Source organism: Stegodyphus dumicola, chromosome 11 (genome assembly GCF_044657685.1).
Source record: "Stegodyphus dumicola isolate Sdum_Otavi_A_Nest chromosome 11, ASM4465768v1".
In the NCBI taxonomy this organism is placed as follows: domain Eukaryota; kingdom Metazoa; phylum Arthropoda; class Arachnida; order Araneae; family Eresidae; genus Stegodyphus; species Stegodyphus dumicola.
The window spans coordinates 52,666,910-52,688,387 of NC_140778.1; the positions used below are offsets into that span (position 1 = coordinate 52,666,910).

At 31.7% G+C, this 21,478-nt stretch overlaps 1 protein-coding gene across 1 annotated transcript; it reads right to left on the reverse strand.

Moving 5' to 3' along the window:
• Window positions 1-6,330: 6,330 nt before the first annotated feature.
• On the reverse strand, window positions 6,331-11,571 carry LOC118204919 (uncharacterized). Its single transcript, XM_035377211.2, has one exon. It carries the CDS (start codon window positions 10,492-10,494, stop codon window positions 9,703-9,705), a length of 792 nt encoding a protein of 263 aa, XP_035233102.1. The 5' UTR covers window positions 10,495-11,571; the 3' UTR covers window positions 6,331-9,702.
• Window positions 11,572-21,478: the final 9,907 nt, after the last annotated feature.

Here is a 21,478-nt window from a genome sequence, read left to right on the forward strand (position 1 = left end):
TCTCCGACTCCGCCCACTTACCCGTCCGACATGAGGGTCTTATCTACAAACTGATTAACTTAAAGTTCAGTAGTGAATTAATTCAGATCATTCATTCCTTTCTCTCCAACAGGTCTTTCTATATTCAAATAGATATTTTTAATAATAAGCACGTGATGGCCGGCGTCCCACAGGGATCTATTCTTAGAACAGTGTTATATTTATTTTATGTGGCTGACCTACCAGCAGAACACTTAGATCAGAACTGTTTTATGGGGTGCTATGCAGACGACACAGCTTTCGCTGTCAAGTCTGGATCACCAAATTTTGCCATTGTGAAATTGCAAAGATTTATGCCGAAGATCGAGCTCTGGTGCTCTAAGTGGAAGATAGCAATAAATGCGGACAAGTCTCAACTTATAATTTTCAAGAGGAAGAAAATGAACACTCCTCTGACTACACAACTGAAACTTTTCGATACAGTAGTGCCAGACGTCCAAAGCGCCACTTACTTAGGTGTCTTAAATACAGCTCTAATTTCCAATGGAAGGAGCACGTTAATCGTATCAGAGGCAAGACAATAGGAATTATCCACTCCACTTCTTTCTCACTCCACTTCTTTCCTCAACATCCAAATTAGATTTAAAGCGCAAAAGGCACATTTTCATCTCCATTATACGCCCACAAACTTCAGATTACTCAGAACAAACTACTGAGAATGATCACAAATGCCCACTATTATGTTTCAAATCAGACGCTGCATAGAGACTTAAAATTAGAAACTGTAGAAGAGTATCTGCATAGAGCAAATGTAAATTTCTTCAAGAAAGCACAGGATTGTAGCCATATGGTTGATCTAAATGTATTAAATTACGTTATTCTCGAAGAAGATTCTATGATTAGACCACTTGCGGCCCACCTCACTCGGGACTCGAGTTTTCCAACATAATCTGCCTCGCTGATTGTACATAGTACTTGTACATATGTAATTATATTTTGTATTTAGATTGTATTCTTGCTGTAATTTTTTTATTGATTAATTTCATAATTTCAGTATTTTATGTGTCATTATTGTATATAGCTGTATCATTTATGCTTTTATTTTCACCACTGTATTACATTTGAAATGTTTTGAATTATTTGTCTGATGTGTTTCTGTAATTTAATTTATTCTACAACACAAACATACAGCATACAGTATCCTCACAGCTCCTGAATCGTGCGCTTCTCGTTGCTCTTGCCTCTCAAAGGCTTTGGGACTCATGGTCGCCCAACTCTGATCTTACCAAATTGTCATGAAGATTAATGTCATGTGCCCACTGGGCTTTATTTTCTTGAGCAGGACAAATCGCACATACGCGCGATATTTCGGCAATAACCGTGCAGACCAGACCATCACATTATAATGTGATATTTCGGCATAACACATAATGAACGAATTCTTCCTTTATATTTGTGCAACTTGTCTTCCATTTAAGAAGGTGATAGTGATCAGTCACTCAAACATCTTCCGTTATAAAAAGAAATCTACACCGATCAATGTTCTCTTTATTTTTCTCCGTGTTACATATAAATCTAACATATAACTTAAATTGGCATATATCTTAACATATTCTTAATCTGCATTTTTGAGACATGAAAAATGCAGACCTGAATTTTCTATATATGAATATATCATCTGTACATTGGCTAAATAAAACTGTCTCATTTTTTCTTTTACATCTGTACATATTTATTGTCCTTCACAGATTTTGGTTTCAAATAGTTATGATGGGAATATAATGCAAATACAGTGGCAAGAAGGGGCCTATTAGGGTTGGCAATGGATGACCTGACAAGAAAGGTTAAGTACCTTTTGAAACTGCCAAAAGTATGAAAAACAGGTACAGAGATATCAGCTGACCAGTTAAAGGCTACAAACATACATTTATTAGATTAAACAATTTGTAATCAATACTCATAATTAATAACTATTAAATTGCTGTGTTCTCACATTGCTTTTGAAACTTTTCAGCTCTGTAATTTCTAATATTTTATAATCCTAAATTGTTAGTCCTTTGCAACAAGTTTCAGGAAACAACCATTTCCTTGATTTCAAAGCATACAGTTTTTCCTAACAAAGAAAACAACAGAACATTTGCAAACAGAATTTATTGCCATTTGATATGATTTTTATACTCATACTTGCTCTGAAAATATCTTTTAACTACACATTATTTTTCAGAGACAAAATTACATATTCCAGAAAGCTTACAATTCTTTCAGTTTCCTGCTGTATAGCTTCATGCACTAGAAAATGGGCTGGCTATGTAAATTGTTTATGCTATTTTTCCATTGTTTAAAGTAAATATGAGACAGTTTATAATTATCTTCTGTGAAATCATGCCTCCTTTTAAGTAAGTAGCTGCTCTGTATTCTGCTATATTCAATTATAGAAACATTTTTTGCCTAGCTTTTTTGTTGAAACCTTGAGAAATTTGACTTCTGATTAAACACTCAAAGTTTTTCACATACATATTTAAGCAGAAATTCAGTAATAAAATTTAATAAGACCAAAAATAGAGATTTATGATCTGGATTATGCTCTTGTCATTTTGACTTTTCTGACTTATACAAGTTACTTCCTAAGGCCACAGTAAAGACTAAATACATGTATGTAGATAATGTAGAGAATGATCAATGATAAACAGTTGCAGTACTTGTATAGTAATTTATGAGATATTACTCATATTTTAGAAAATGCAAGTTCTCTCGACCTGAATTAGATTCTTGAACGTTTCTGCGAATCTTCAAAATTTCTTAGTGAAAAGAATTTCATCATTTACCAGCAGGCATTGAATTAGTGCAAGCTGTCTTAATAGCTTTAAACAAATCATAAACACATCTATGTTCCAATTTTTTTTTGCTAAACTTTGAACAGCCACTAATAAGCAATTTTATTTTCATCATCACTGCAGTTAAAATTTATTCGAAAAAAATATATTTCATTAAAAAAACATGCTAATTTTTCAAATATGCCATATTATTACTCAGAAAAAATGCACAAGTTACAAATAAGAAACAAGTTAACAAGTAAAAGAAAACAAGTTAATATCTTAACCATGCTTACTCGATGAAGCAAATTTCCTTGCAGATAATAATACAATGGTATGAATGCATGCATATAACTTCACACATATTTCTTTTCAGCCATATGTGTAGATTGCTCTTATTGCCAGTAAGCATTTGTATTCAGTACAATTCTGTACCAGTTTATGAATGAAACTGCATGGAATAATAAATAAATCACATACAATACTGCGATTAACTGTATTGTAAATTATAATTTATCATTAAAATTAATATATAAATAATTTAGATTTAGATTTCAATTCATTAATTTATATGTAATATATATTTAGTGGATGGAAATTTAAGTATTTGCATGGATCTCTTATTTTTAACTGATTCTTTTAGCACATTACATGTCAGCATCCATAACTGATATTTGGTACGAACTATCCATAACTGTTACTTGGTATGCACTATATTTTGTAACCTTAGAAATGCAACTCAAATTTACAGTTTACGCAGATTTTTGCTTGAAATGCATCTTTAATTTTCTCCTACTCATGTAAATGATAATTCAAATCATTTCTGATCCATTAACTACCAGCAATAAATGAAAATGAAAAGTGTATAGTAAGGGACCAGAATCTCTTATTATAGCTGTGAAAAAGGGGGGAGGAAGACAAAAATTCTCAGAGGACATGACAGTTTTTAAGCACAGGATACAGTACAAATGATGTAGCATGTATATTAATTTTATCTCACTAACAAAAGTACTTAATTAAATGCCAATTCAAATACTTGTATATACCTCTGATATATGCATTTATATTAAGAGATGGATTCATAATTCTGTACACATACACACTTATTTGATAGCTTTTTCGCTATGATCAGCGAGTGCCTATAACTAATAGGACCAATAAATTTTATAATTAATACTCAAATTATTTATAATTTTGTGATTATTTTGCCATTTTGAATATAAAACACATTATAATACCAGTACTTTGTACATACATTGATTATATATATTTGCCTTTAACGTAATTTATCTGCCAAAATTATTCAAAAATTATTCTGCTGCCAAAATTATTCAAAAAATTATTCTGCTGCCAAAATTATTCAAAAAACATCTTCCATTGAAGAGCTGGATTTTCTAGAGGCATTTCACATTCAAAAAAATCTTTCTGTTCTAGTTAACGATCCTAATTCCAATCCATCTTTGCCTTCGACCTGTAAAGAAATTGTTTTAGTTCTGGTTTCACCAACAGATGGCGCCACTTGCTTATTCTTGTCCAGGCTTTCTTATCTTATCTAATCATTATTTCCTATCTTGTTCATTTGCGGTTTTGCAGCTGAGGATGGTGTTTCAGTAAAATTATCGAAACTAGCCCTGTGAAAATTTTGAAAATATAATGCTGATTTTTGTTGTTTGACTTCGGAATTAGTAATTTATCTAGTAAACATTACCCAGCTGCTTAGTATTACACTCTGTATCAGTTAAGTACTAATAAAATAATTAAGTACTAATAAATTAATTAATCGTGACTTATTTCTATTTGTGCGATTAGTTTTATCTTGCATAACATTAAATACTGTTATACATATTCATACACAAATATAGTGTTCATCTGAATGAAATAACATGTTTGCATATGTGTTCTGCTGCAAATTTGTATATCAATGCACAATGCACTGTATGTGTTTGTAGTACTTATATGCATTATTTTGAGCATTAAAGGCAGGGATATTTGTTCAGAAAATCTTGTTGCATACCAAAACACATTTGCAGTGAATGATATAAGATTACTATTATAGCTGTGAAGAAGGGGGGGTGAAGGAAAATTTTGCCTCAAGATGCCTCTTTTAAGCACAGGATAATGTACAAATGATGTAGTGTGTATATTAATTTTAATACACAGGATACATCATTTCTCTGGTTACTTGCAAAACACAAAAGAAAAAATATTTAAATAAATGGAACTACTTTTATATGCACCCTCAGGTCACCAACTTTCTGCCATATTACTATATAAATTTTTTGTCTACATTTCGAACTTTAAGCCTAAAATGTCTCCATAAACGCGGTTTTCACAAATGCAAAACCATGTTTGGAACACACGATTTAAGCTAAACAAAAACAAAAAATTTAGATAGCAAAAACATAAAGTTTCCAACCAAAAATATTTTATAAGTATCCATGTACATAGCTATATGTTTTTACTTCAAAAAACATCTATGAATTTCACAATCTAGGCACAAAAGAATCTACAAACTATTCACACCTCGCTTTAATAAATTAACATAATGATCTTAAAGAATACCATGTAGACAGCATTCTGTTTAAACTTGAAAAAAACAATCTACCAATTACACAATCTTGGCTTTGCGCACAAATCAACAAAATAAACTAAAATAAATTACAAACAATTCAAATAACAAAAATTCATACTAAAAAAACAATGAACATAACATTCTACAAAATAAAAACAATAAAATAAAATGCACTTACCATAACACATATGTGAATAAAATTTTGCCAGTCACACAACGTCTGTCAACGAAAGTGCCAGGATTTTGCTATCTCTCATCTTTCTGTGATTCAAAATTTCGAAAGTAACAATATAAACTTCCTCCAAAGTTAACTTACTACACGAAAACCACAATGCAAATCTTAAACTCCGCTGACAGCCACTTACTTTAGCAGCAACCATTTGACTGCAAACCCAAACAAGTCTATCAGAAACACCATTCTCCGTCCGACTTCTCATATCAGCTCCGCATTTAGGACACGTCAAACTCCGTTTTAAAAGTCCTGACTCCCACAGAAATTCCAAAAATACACTTCTATCTGCATAAACACACATAAAAAGACTCGTTAACAACTCCAACATCGTACCTTTTCATACTAAATTTACTTTTGACACAATCTAAAACACGTGACTGAAATCTTGCCACCACATCTCTAAGTTTCAATGTCAAAAGGGTTGTCTTACAAACAGCATCGTCCACCAAACCATCCCACAGCACGGAATCACACCAAAAACCAGCGCAGAACATATATTGCCACATTTTGTATCTTAGGGCGCATATAAGAGTAGAGCCAAACAAATTTTAGTACTTCCATACTAATGAAATCATCTTGATGCAATCTGGTGTTTTTTCATTAAATAAAAATGTAAAGTCACTTATTGGCTGGAAGGTGGTGATTGTTTACCTTATTTTTTATAGAAATATTCCCAGACTATATTTCTGATAAGTTCACAAACAAAACAACAAAAAAGAATATACTTCAGCAAATGAAAATAAAAATTTTACTTAGTAAAGAAGAATTATGTGATACATTAAAAGAATAAAACATTTACATTCATTTCCAATTATCTTTCAGGAATTTTTCCGGCTAGTCTTCATCCCAAGCTTACAGCAATCCATCTTTCCATAGAAAGACATCAGAGGCTTCACATAGTGTAACCTATTATGTCTAAGGGATTTTTCGACAAAATTCTGTACTTTTACACTTATAGTTTAAAGTATTAAATATAAATTAATAAGTAAATCTAAAGCTATTTCATCAAAAGTTAATTTTTAAGAACTTCTATCAAGTGGCAGTGACAAAAGTCATTCCATAACCTACTTTTTATACACATATTGGTTACTATTCGATTTAGATCAAAATAATCTTTTCACGTACATATAAGATATTTTAAGTATACAATTTAAAATTTTCACAACACAAATTTAAAATTCTTATATTCTTTAAAATCCTTAAATACAATACATTTATTTCTTCAGCTTTAATAATTAATTTATTTCTTCAGCTTCAGCTTAATAATTATAAAAAAAATTATAGCAAAAATTTAAAAAAGATTTATTAAATAAAGCAAACCAACTAAAACAGATGTAATGTTACTGCAATCAATCCCATGAAATAAAATTAAAATGACCTGGCAAAGTCATATTTTGTTAAAATTATATAACTTAGCCAGATCAGTGTTCTTATTTCACGTAGTAGTCATGTCTGCAAACATCAAATGAATACAATTCTAACACAGAATGTGTCTTGAGTTAAAATAACAAAAGAGACAATAAAGTATGAAATGTGGCAATGCCTTACATGAGTAAAAGCTATAAGTTGGCTAAAAGTTGCATCATAAAAAAAAAAAAATATTTCGTCTCGATGACTATCAAAACAAATTTAATCTCCCATTTCTCATAATGTTGATTTTCACAAACACTTCCAAACAAAGCAGGAATTATAAGATAAATATTAGAATCAACTTTGGCACATAAGTCTTAATCATTATAGAAAACCAGTGTGTGTTCTTCAAAATAAAATGTCATGTTTTCTTCTGACACTTAAAGTTTCTTAAATTACACTTAGTAAATAACTGTTTCTTAAATTTATGAAAAAGATATTTTCCAAATGCCTTTTTATATATTTACGCACACTGGATTTTTCTGCAGCATGGATATCAGCAAACACTGATTGAAATCTTATCGCAGTTGAAAAACATATTTCCATGTCTAATCACAGAACTATAAGTAAATTTTGTGTTAACATAAGAACAGCCAAGTTTAATACAATGCACTGACAAGCTACAGCATGCACATTGTGAATAAATATTTAAGCGTTCTTCAGAATTTCAAAACAAGAAGAATTTCAAAGTGGTAACATGAAAGTCAGCATATTAAACAGAAACCAGATGTCAAAGCTGAATACTTAATAATAGACAATATACAAAGACATATAAGTATAAACGTATCAGAAATATTTACATCAAACAATTAGCAAGAAAAAAGGTAGTTATAATATTAACGCAATGAGCTTAGAACAATGTTTTGAATTTTTACAGATGAAAAGCTACATTTTCTTATCAGCTGCAAAATCATGATTTTCGAGCATTTACTTTAAAAGGATTCCCAACCTAGCAATATTTATTGTAAGATGGTAAACATTATCAATATATAAAAAGAAAAACATACATGAAAATACAAATTTGAATTATTAAATAAGGATTAAGCAATGCATTAAAAAAGTAAAATTCATTCTTCTTCAAAACTTTGTTATTATTTTGCATGTTTCTCCTCCTCAAGTACACAGCTACCTGTTTCTGCCTTAAAAAAAAAAAAAAAAAAAAAAATTGCACAGAACTGGGTTCGTACAGCACTCAGCTATTGAAAAAAAGCATTTTCTCGTTGTTCTTTTAGCATATTTTTCCTAAAGTGAACTACTAAGGAAAGTCCTGTGTTCTTGCAGAAATTTGCCATATTGCAGAAAAATATCTCACAAATTCCACAAGGCCATATCTTAAAACTAAATTTAATACAAAAAATATCATAACTTGTTTATAAAAACTCTTGGACTTTGGAATACAACAACAAAATGCACACAAAACGGCAGAAGTGCTTGATTGAATGATTAATATAAGCATAGTTTCTGGAAGAACGATTATCCACATTGTTAATACAGTTTGTCATAAACTGAAAAAATGGCAACTTTTATTAAGGTGGCTGCATTAACATGTAAGTATAACAAAAAAATTCATTTTCTTAGGAAATTTGATTTTTGTTAAAAGACACTACAAGTTGCATAGTGGCATCAAGAACATAGTCTCCATTAATGTTTCAAACATACGACAAAAAAAAAAAAAATTATATATATATATATATCAGATTTTGTTCTTTTTCACAAAAATGTAATGCAAACTAGATTATAGTGCAAAATGTGACAGAAATTTTAATTCAAATGAAAATGTTCACCATTTCAAACACTGCATGACATTACCTAAATTGGAGGAATGTGACATCAATAAAATTTCCGATTCAGAACAGTATAACTAGTCTCTAATATTTCACTCTTCGAATATGCTGTTTTCAACCTTTTATTACTAATTAAATACTAAGGATTAGAAAATGTTGCTTTAAATCAGCAATACTTTAAAATTACTTGTGTCTTATCTCACAAACATGAGGTTTTTCTGGTGTGGAAACAAATCAATGATTTATTATGAACTGAAATGAAATAAGTTAAAACATATCATACAAAGACATTCCTTTATAGTACAGACAAGTCATTTCTGCACAGTAAGTAAAGGCTCTTAGTAATCAAACTTTTCTACAAAAGACACCAACCTTCTTTTATCTGTTGACTTTCAATATTTCCTTTATCTAAGTGATTTGTTACACAAGTTACTCATGTATTTTCTCTCTGACCTGTCAAGTACATGCTTTTCTAATTTTGACTTTTAAGTAAATGACTTATTATATATCTCACACACATGAACTTTCTGTTATCTGTGAATAAGGACTGTTTAAATAAACATTTCCAGGAAATGACTTTTTACAGACCTCACACACCTTACGTTTCTCTGTTGTGTGAATATGGATGTTTAAACAATTCTCTTGAAGAAATGATCTTTTACATACCTTAAACAATATTTCCTTTATGTAAGTGATTTGTTATGCAAGTTACTCATGTATTTTCTCTCCCGCGTGTTAAGTACAGTGTTAAGTACGTGCGAGGGAGATTTCTCTGTGTGAATAAGTATGTTTGTTTAAATTCTTTTTTTAACATATGACTTATTACACATCTTATACACGAGGTTTTTCTCCTGTGTGAATAAGCATATGGTTCTTTAAATGGCTTTTCAAACAAAAGACTTGTTACATACATCACACATGAGGTTTCTCTCCGGTGTGAATAAGTATATGTCTGTTTAAATTACCTTTTTGAGCAAATGACTTGTTACATACCTCACACACATGAGGTTTCTCCTCTGTGTGAATAAGTATATGTCTGTTTAAATGATGTTTCAGACTAAATGACCTATTACATACCTCACAAAAATGAGGTTTCTCTCCTGTGTGAATGAGCATATGGTTTTTTAAAATACTTTTTTGATTAAATGACTTATTACATGTCTCACACACATGAAGTTTCTCTCCTGTGTGAATACGTAGATGGTTGTTTAAAGTATATTTGTAAGCAAATAACTTATTACATATCTCACACACATGAGGTGTCTCTCCTGTGTGACCAAGCATATGTCTGTTTAAACTACCTTTTAGAGCAAATGACTTATTACATACCTCACATATATGAGGTTTCTCTCCAGTGTGAACACGCATATGGCATATTAAATAAGCTTTTAGAGCAAATGAATTATTACATACATAACACACATAAGGTTTCTCTCCAGTGTGAATACGTATATGGTATCTTAAATTTCTTTTTCCACTACATGACTTGTTACATACCTCACACACATGAGGTTTCTCTCCAGTATGAATAAGCATATGGGATTTTAAATTCCGTTTTTCAGAAAATGACTTATTGCAAACCTCACACACATGAGGTTTCTCTCCAGTATGAATAAGCATATGGGATTTTAAATTCCGTTTTTCAGAAAATGACTTATTGCAAACCTCACACACATGAGGTTTCTCTCCTGTGTGAATATGCATATCGAATTTTAAATGACTTTTCCGAATAGATGACTTGTTACATACCTCACATGATGTTTTTCTCTAGTGTGAATTAGTATGCGATTGTTTAAGTTACGTTTTTAACTAAATGACGCATTACATACTTCAGACACGTGAAGTTTCTTTCCTACATGAATAAGCATATCCTGTTTAAAGTGCTCTATCATCTAAATGAATTCTTACATACTTTACACAGTACATTTTTTTCTCCTGTACATATCTGCAGAATAAGTGTACGATTGTTCAAATAAGTCTTTAGTCTAAATGACTTGTTACACACAGTATACATTATATATACATCATGATTACACCACATTTTGCATTACGAAACAAATGTTGCTTTTATTCACACATCTGTCTAAATGACGTTTAGCTACCTCACATACATGAGGTTTTTCTGTTGTGTAATTTGTGGACTTTTAAGAAGTTTCCTCCACATGACATTTTCCAAGGTATGTTGTACTCGAATATATTAGAAAAACTGAGAAGTTCACAGTGGAAATCATAGTCAAGAATTTATCGCTTATTGATGGCATTCTGGGAGATGTTACAATTTCAGGATCAAACCTGGAACGCTAAAATTTAAGCAAAGTAGTTGGTGCATATACATCGCATATAAAACACTAATAAAGACACATCTAGGGCGATATACATACGGCATGATTTTCATCACCCATTCACAGCATTCATGGTGCTTAGTTTATTCAGAGATTGCTTCAAATTCATACATTGCTTCGTACAATAGAAGAAATAGGAGACGTTAATGTTATTTTCCGCGCTGTAGAATGGTTTAACACTTACTTCTTCGCCAAGTTATTGCCATCACGACCATTTGTTCACGCATTTATCTAAACGACTATTTAAGAAACCTCACACGCAAAAAGCGCCATGAACTTCTTCTGATAAAAACCAAATGTAACACAGTAAAAATAGCTTTATGTTCTCAAACGGGTGTTAAAAATGAAATTGCAACTTAATGCACATAATCTCTATGCAAGGCCAACTTATACTCAAGGCCTGCCAGACTGAACGAAATTCCCGTTCTCAGTTTTCAGTGGCTTTCGCAAAATTCATCACTAGGTGGCGCTCGCATTCTGCTACAATTTTGCTATACGCTCACTATTTGTAACGTAGTTCGTTATTAACAAAAAGTGTATTTTATGGCTAGCTGCTGTATATTTAAAGGCTATACTTAACGAGCTTGGGTTTTTTGCGTAACTTTATATGCATATAGGTTTAAAATTGTGTATATACATAATTGAACTCAGTTCTGAAATTCCTCATTCTGCTTATTTAATTCTGAAATCTTTGCGCATCTAATGCTGTTATTTCAAAACTTTGTTTGTAACTTTCTTCTGATTAATCTGGAATGGGAGTAATACACATGGATTTATGTCAGCTAGTTACATGTAGGTAATGTATCAAGATGGCACTCATGTATATGTGTGCTTAATAGTGATAATATTGTTTTGTGAAATTCAGTAATTTTATTTCATGTATACATTTTTCTTGATAATGAACTATATCAGTATCTCACGCTGCCAGCCATAAAATTTTGTACACATGTCATTCTGATTAATGTTGTATATGTGTAAAAAATGTCTAGCTGCTGTATATTTCAGGGTTATACTTAATAAGCTTGTTTTTTTGCCTAACTTTATATGCATATAGATTTAAAATTGTGTATATACCTCATCGAACTCAGTTCTGAAATTCCTCATTCTGCTTATTTAATTCTAAAATCTTTCTGCATCTAATGCTGGTATTTTCAAAACTTTGTGTGGAACTTATTATTATCTTATTATTATACTATTAATCATCTTCTGATTAATCTGGAATGGGAATGCTACACATGGATTTATGTCATGTAGTAATGTATCAAGATTGCACTCATGTGTATGTGTGCTTAATAGTGATAATATTGTTTTGTGAAATTCAGTAATTTTATTTCATGTATACATTATTCTTGATAATGAACTATATCAGTATCTCACGCAGCCAGCGTGTAAATAAATAAATTTTGTAAATAAAATTTTGTACACATGTCATTCTGATAAATGTTGTATGTGTGTAAAAATGTCTACCTGCTGTATATTTAAGTGATGCATTTAATAAGCTTGTTTTTTTGCCTAACTTTAAATGCATATATATCTAAAATTGTGTATATACCTCATTCTACTTAGCATTGTGGCCATGTGTGATGGATATATTATTTATATTCAGCCATTGCAAGTTTTCAAATTTTATCCTTGATATACAGAACTGAACTTTTCTTAAGTATATATTGTGATTATGAGAGTTATCATTTTTTTGTGTGCTGTTAAAATATATTTTATAATGCCTGTGTCTCTTTTATTTATAACAAACAGATTGATTTGATCAATAGCTTTATCAAAAATGTCATTATTTTCATTTGAAAAATTGAAGTTTCTCTAACTATGAAAATGTAAATTGATGCAGTGCACTTAATTCAGTTACTAGTTTCTTAATGTTAACATCAATGAAATTTAGAATACAAATGAAAGTGAAGAGAAACACACCTGTGTAATATAAAAATTAGTCAAAAAAGCAACATTGGGTTTGAGTTTTGTAGCCTTGGCTACTAATGTTTAAAATTAATTTATGACTAGTAACAGCATGAATTATAAACAAATAGCTAAGTTATTGCATTTTATTTTCCAGCTATCGAAATGCGACGCTACGAGCAACGTTTTGAAACCAAAATCTAGCAATCATGAATCAGAACTAGAACTAGTTGCCATTCAGCATAAAGAAATTTAAATATAAATATGAACTACTTATTGCCATTCAGCATAAAAGAAATATAAATATGAATATTAACAAAATATTAAAGTTAATTTTATAAAATAATTAAACACATGAACAAATATATGAAATAAAAAATAATTATTTCTCATGCAATAACTGGGCCACTACAGTTTCATTCAAAATCTATGCCACAGTAAGACCCCCCCCTTTTTTTTGACTAATAATTTTATAATGTCTTTGAATATCTGCAATGCAAATACTGCATAGAGATCAAAATCTGCATTATTTAAACTTTTATTGTTTAAGATTTCCTAAAAACAGGTATTTAATAATTTAAAAAAATTCTTCAGTATGTAAAATTTAATCTCTTTAAGTAATATTCTTACTTTAATCTCTTTAAATAATATTTTTACTCCAATGTCGTGGAAACAGATATACAAATTTTAGATCACGGTGTATTAATATGTTAATTACATGGATACTAAATTATTTTTTGGCCCAGTGCAGCCGATAGAAATATTTTGAAAATTTTTCACTAAAATAGTACATGATCTGAAGCTATCTGTTAACTTCTTACTATATACATAATTAAAAAATAAGGTGTATACTCTGAATTACCTTTAAATTAGAATAAATAGTTGTAATGCGTACAATTCAGAATAGCGCATGTCTAGATCAAAGCAGGAATTAAAATCGAGATCAAATAGCTGGTGTTTATGTGTGAAAAAAAAATTTGAGATAGCTTAAAATTCCATGCTTTCCTTCTAATTAAAATATTTTTACTAATAAGAAATTAACAATTTCTGACTACTATGGATTAATCGTTTTTAAACTTTGCATATAACAAGACAGAATTCGTTTTTGGTACTTTTCCGATCTTTCTAAACATAGCAAAGTGTAGCAGAATTGTAGCGCCATCTTGCGATCAGTAGGAATATCACTCAGGCAACCGAAAACACAAAAGAATATTTTCACACTGGCAGGCCTTGAGTATAAGTTGGCCTTGGTCTATGAGATAGAGCTGGAGCAAACCGCATGTATTCGTTACCGAGTAACGGATACATCGGTTGACTCGAAGTACCGATTCGGTACTCACAAATTCATTTCGTTACTCGCATCTGTCGTACGATGCGGTTTATTCGAGTACGAATGACGAGATTGCTATTCGAATACGTATGATGCGGTTGCTATGCGAATACGAATGATGCGGTAAGAAAAACTTTCAAAAATTCATTTTTAGGCATTTTAGTATTTAATTATAGTTTAGTATTAGTTATAGTTTTAGTAATTGTAAGAGAAAATTACTTGGTTGAATTTTTCTGTTAGTTCAGATTTAAAATATTATTTTCTAAAAGAAGAAGTTACAAATTCGCTTACATCATAGGAAAAGTTAAAAATATATACAAGCCTGAAAGCACGCAACAGCTTTATAATTATTTAGAACGTTAATTATGCTTGAAAAACATGATAAGTATTTAAAAAGCAATCTCAGTGTCAAAAATAAAAATATTTAAAAATTCTTACTTGTGAAATGAGGCACTACCACCAGCTTTTTCGTGACAATTGTACGCGCTGCAATAGCCAACCATTGCTAATTTCTGGAAGTCGTCCCTCCGGATGTGATCAAGGTGACAGCCGGGAACGCGCCAGACAAGGGAGAAAACGCAATTGGGTTAGTCTATTTCTTATAAGGTCCATGTCTTAAGAGTAATGACGAAGGCGACCTTCAGTCACCGTGTATCCCTTCCAAACCACTAATCACTGACCGCCTACGGGTCTGTGTCAGTTCAAGTCAAAAATGAGCGTAATTCACAATGCGTGCAACAACACGTTTGCTATCTCAGCTCAGAATGACTGGAGCCCCCAAAATAATAGAAAAAATTCAGCAGTTACCCACCCAAGAAGATTTCCCAGCTCTAAAAATTAAAACTCAAGAAGAAATTCAAAGAAACATCCCGTTCAGCGCCGTCTTCAATCAGCAGAAGATCCCAGATAAAGAAGTAGAGGATATTTTCCAAATCTTTCAAGATGCTAAAGTTTTTAATTTCATCAGAAGGATGAACAATATCGCAGAAAGAATCATGCATTCGAAAACCAGCACTGAAAAATTAGCTATAGCCTTCGAAGCAGTGAAGATAACTGTCTGCCGATAACATCGCGCAAAATCATCGCGGGCGAAAACGCAAGGCGAAAACGTCGTGCTACAAAACATCGTGGGAGAAAACATCGCAAAGAGAAAACATCGCAGTTCTAAAACATCGTGATACAAAATATCGTCGTCCAAAATAAAGCGGTTCAAAAACTTCGCAGTTAAAAACATCGTCGTCGAAAATATCGCGGTAAAAAATAAAGTATCGACAAATCATCGCAGGACGATAACATCGCAGACCTGCTTTTTTCAGGCTTTAATAATTGTAAATGAATATTCCCATAATGATTGTGAGCGCGAGATGGAAAGAAAGGTAAGTTTTACTTTCATATTTTTTATTAACTAATAAATTTTTGCTGAAAAAGTAAGAAGGAAACTTTATACTTAATAAACTGAAGCAGAACAAGAAATAATTTTTATTACAAGAGTATTAGATTGCAAAAGTGAAGAAAATAATCTCATAATTAGCAATTTTTTACAGATAAGGTCATGCAGTTACATAGCTTCCTTTTTCTAAACATTTTTAGATTATACTTTTAATGTAAAATTACCAGTAGAAACTTTATAAAAAATGATTTATTAATTACCTTTGTTAGTTAACTATCTCAGTTTAAAATTCTATTAAGTGCTATAAGTTGCCTTAATTTTCTATCTAAAATTTTCTTCTTACTTTTTCAGCAAAAATTTATTAATTAATAAAAAATATGAAAGTAAAGATTATCCTTCTTTCCATCTTGCGCTCACAAATCATTATGGAAATATCCATTTACAATTATTAAAGCGTGAAAAAAACATGTCTGCGATGTTATCGTCATACGATGATTTGTAGGTACTTTATTTTTTACAACGATATTTTCGACGACGATGTTTTTAAACTGCGAAATTTTTGAACTGCTTTATTTTGGACGACGATATTTTGTATCACGATGTTTTAGAACTGCGATGTTTTCTCCCACGGTGTTTTGTATCACGACGTTTTCGCCTTGCGTTGTTTTCTCCGCGATGTTTTTGCCGCGATGCTTTCGGCTGTAACCCTTGAATTTGCAGAAATCGAAAATTAAGCCTTGATGCATTTTTACTCTGAAGTTGTCATGGCTCTCTCTACATGGCGACGCATATAACCTGCTAAACTCCTGAAATCGTATATCGATTCGTCTTTTCTCGCGCTTCTGCAATTTTCGACCTTACTCTATTTTCTTAACCTCCTCATAAGGCCCACCAGCGGCCGAGCGGTAAAGTCGCTGAACACTGGTAGTTCGGTCCGAGGTTCGAATCCCGCGAACGGGCTGGCTGCATGGGCGTTTTCGTGGTTTTACCCATGTGTAACGAGTCATACCAGCCAGTTTCCCTTAGAAAGTCCTCCACGAAGGTATCCCTCCTCTTAGGCAGATAGCCCTCGAGGCTTTGCCATACTCACACACACACACTTAACCTCCTCATAGTTTTGCCGATTACCTCTGCTAACTCTTTACTGCCATTCTTTGCTTAGCAACTTCGTTACTACTTCTACCATTCCCATGCTATACTCAACATTCAAAAAATAGAGTAAACTGCTACATTGGGATAGCGGTCTGACCCAGGTGTCCGGTTTCATTGACCTTCGCTCAACAAGACAATGACTGAAGTTGGAGACTGACTGATTAGGTATCGTTGGAATACTCTACAAAGTGCCGTTTCTCTGGCTCAGTCAATTTATTGCCACATGGGCGCATCACGTTAGACTGCCAGTACATTAGTCTTACTAGCACTATGCCGAAGCTCATAGTGCCAGCAAGAACACAGTCTAAATCAGGGTTTCTTAAACTTTTTCAGTCGTGACTCCTTTTTATCATTGAGATTGAGCCCCGGGACCGTATAATATTTATGAAAATTTTTTGGGACCCTCATAAGCAATGCGCAAATCCGACATGCATGTGTGAAACTGTCAATTTTTTTCATTTGTTCTGAAATATACTATTGCACTTTAAGTCATTAACTTTAATTTCTAATTATAAGACATAGAATAATGTGAACATTTTAAATAAGTAACAGACAAAATGACAGCGTCATGTGCAAAGCAAGCAAAATGAACGTTTCTAAAAAATGTGTCGAAACGTTTTCTTTTTTCCTTTGTTGGTATTATCTTATGTTTATCTATTTTCAGATACACTGTGTAAAAATGTTTGGTAAGTGTAAATTATTATAAGTTAAAGAAATATCAAAACTGCTAAATTTTTGGTGACCCACAGTTTAAGAAACGCTGGTCTAACTCAATGTTTTAAACATAGGATACTGAACATATAAGCTTTCAAAAATCTAAATTCTAAGCATTCTCAACATTAAAAAGAAAGTTCGCAAAGCTAATGAAAAAGAGAGAAATATGTAAATCCTACAGTACTAAAGCTACCACAAAACAATATATTTCACATTTTGTACTTTTTACAAAAATGTAATGCAAACTTATATTATATTATATTGCAAAATGTGACTCATTCAAATGAAGATGTTCAACATTTTAAACAATGCATGACATTACGTGAATGGGAGGAATGTGACATCAATAAAATTTTCCAATTCAGAACTCTATAATTAGTCTCCAATATTTCACTCTTGCAATATGCTCTTTTAAACCTTTTTTTACTAATTAAATACTAAAGATATGAAAATGTTAATTTCAGTCAGTAACACTTTAAAATAACTTGCGACTTATCTCGCAAATATGAGGATTTTCTGGTGTACAAACAAATAAATGATTTATTATGAATTGAAATGAAATAACAAAAAACTCATCATACAACGACATTGCTTTATAACAAGGGCAAGTCATTACTGCACAGTAAGTAAAAGTTCTTAGTAAAGAAACTTTTCTACAAAAGACACTAACCTTCTATTATCTGTAGACATACATCTTCCAATTTTTCTATCATCAAAATGATTTGTTACACATGTAGTTTCGTACACAAATATATGCTTTTTTTTAATTTAGATTTTTGAGTAAACGACTTATTACATACCTCAGATACATGAAATTTCTGTCACGTGTGAATAAGTATATGTTTGTTGAAATGAGCTTTTCCGGTAAATGACTTTTTACAGACTTCACACCCATGAGATTTCTTTCCAGTCCGAATAATTCCTTTTAAATGACTTATCACATATCTCAGACTAATGAGGTTTCTCTCCTGTGTGATTATGGATGTTAAAACAACTCTCTTGAAGAAATGATTCGTTATATACCTTACACACGTGAAGGAGATTTCTCTCCTGTGTGAATATATTTGTTTAAATTCCTTTTTTCAGTAAATGACTTATTACATACATCACACACATGAGATTTCTCTCCTGTGTGAATACGCATATGGGTTTTTGAATCACATTTTTGAGTAAATGACTTATGACACATCTCACAGACATGACATTTTTCTCCTGTGTGAAAAAGCATATGGGTTTTTATGTCATATTTTTGAGTAAATGACTTATGACATATCTCGCAGACATGAGGTTTTTCTCCCGTGTGAAAAAATGTATGTAAATTTAAATGACTTTTTACATTAAATGACTTGTTACATAACTCACAAGCATGAGGTTTCTCTCCTGTCTGAATACGCATGTGTCTTTTCAAATTACTTGTTTGACTAATTTAATTATTACATAGCTCACACATGTAAGGTTTCTTTTCTGTGTGAATACGTATATATCTGTTTAATTGAGCTTTTTGACTAAATGACATATTACATATCTCACATACATGAGGTTTTTCTCCTTTGTGAATAAGCATATGGGTTTCTTAATTAATTTTCCGAATAAATGACTTGTTATATACCTCACATACATGATGTTTCTCACTAGTGTGAATAAGTATGTGATCTAGTGTGAATAAGTATGTGATCTAGTGTGAATAAGTATGTGATCTAGTGTGAATAAGTATGTGATCTAGTGTGAATAAGTATTCTTACTAGTGTGAATAATTATTTGTTTAGCGTGTTATTGTGTCTTAAGTATGTGATTGTGTAAGTTACTTTTTTGACTAAATGACGTATTACGTACTTCAGACATGTAAAGTTTCTTTCCTGCATGCATATTCCTGTTTAAAGTGCTCTTTCATCTAAATTAATTATACATCTTACATATCTTACACAGTACATTTTTTTTGTCCTGCACATATTTGCAGATGTTTGTGTAAAGAAACATACTGTCCAAATGATTTGCTGCATATCTTACATACAAGGTTTCTTTTCGGTGCAAATAAGTGTATGTTTGTTGAAATAGCTCTTTGGTCTAAATGACTTGTTACACACAGCATACACTAGGTTTCTCTCTTGTGTGAATAAGAACATGGACATTGAAACTACCGTTATCAGGAAATGGTTGATTATGTACCTCACATCATGATTATACCACATTTTGCATTAAGAAACAAATGTTGCTTTTATTCACACATCTGTCTAAATGACGTTTAGCTACCTCACATACAAGAGATTTTTCTGTTGTGTAATTTGTGCACTTTTAAGAAGTTTCTCAATATGACATGTTCCAAGATATGTTGTTCTCGAATATATTGTTTAAACTGAGAAGGTCACAGCGGAATTATAATCAAGAATTTATCACTTATTGATGGCAATCTGGAAGATGTTACAACTTCAGGATCAAACCTGGAATGCTCAAATTTAAGCAAAGTAGCTGGTGCATACACATCTGATATAAAACACTAATACATGTTGTACAGAAGACACATCTAGTGCGATATATATATGTATGATTTTCTGGAAGAAATTGCATGAAAAATATGTTTGTTATGTTTGTTCATTGATTGCTTCAAATGACACATAAAAGAGATTAAACAATTTTAAAACTACCAGGAAATATTCACGGCGTACAATAGAAGAGATAAGAGCCGTTATGATATTTTCCGGTGCTGTAGAATGATCTACTACTTACTTCCTGGCCAAGGTATTTGCCATCAGCTTTTCACCTTAGGACCATTTCAAGCCGCGAGTTGTTCACGCGTTGATCTAAACGACTTTTCACAAACTTCACACACAAAAAGCGCCATGAACTTCGTGATAAGAACCGAATGTAACACAGTAAAAATCAAAATTATGTTCTCAAACAGTGCTAAAAGTGAAATTGCGACTTGATACAAACAACGTGAATGACAACCTTCTTCTTCTTGGTGAAGTTGACAAGCATCTAGACCCCAAGAATTACTTTTGATCATAGACCGGAGAAAGGGAAAAAACGGATTTTGTCCAGGAAACTACAATTGCTCATGATGGAGGATGTCGTTTTCACCCATGCTTACGCAATCGCATCAGATGCTAAAGAACTGGCGATAATATTTATTTTGATTAGTTTCCTTAAAAATAAAAGGGTACAATCCTACTACAGTCAAAAGTCGTTAATCCGGACTCGTCGGGACTTCTGCGATTCCGGATTATCGATTTTTCTGGATTATAGATCATTAGTTTAAATCTGGTAAGATGGCATGCAGAAATTATAAAATTAAAAAATATGAAACCGTAATTTATGAAATTAAGAACAATAATGATCTAATGGGTATCAAAATTAAAAAAAAAAAAAAGCTTAACATTTATTTGTTTACTTTATTAAACATTTCTTTCAATGTAAGATGTTTAAGTTGCTTCGTTTTATGTGATAATACTTTCTCTTTAATTCTATAAACAGACATAATTTCTTTTTCAGTTACAAAGTTTTGCTGTTCAAGTCCTATAATTGCTGTGCCGAGAATACCGACTAATTTGTCAGTCGAAATTTTTTCGTCTTCAATAACCTCTGTGTCACTTCCTTCACTATCGGAAGCGAATTATAATGACGAGGAATTTGATTTAAATCATATCAAAGACGGAGTACATCGAGATGAAATACTACATTTAGTAAGGAATTATAATCCAAATAAAATAAAAACATCTGCCCTGAAGATAAGGATAGTGCTGACTTCAACTTCCAATTCATTGAGCGCCGCGGCGTCCCCCACCCCGCCGCCGCAGAGCAGCGTAAAATTGATAACAGGTTTCGGAACGGTTAGAAAAACGAAGGATATGCCTT

Coding starts and splice junctions, on each gene's coding strand:
- LOC118204919 (XM_035377211.2), bottom strand. CDS start 10,494: ATGCATATTCACACAGGAGAGAAACCTCATGTGTGTGAGGTTTGCAAT.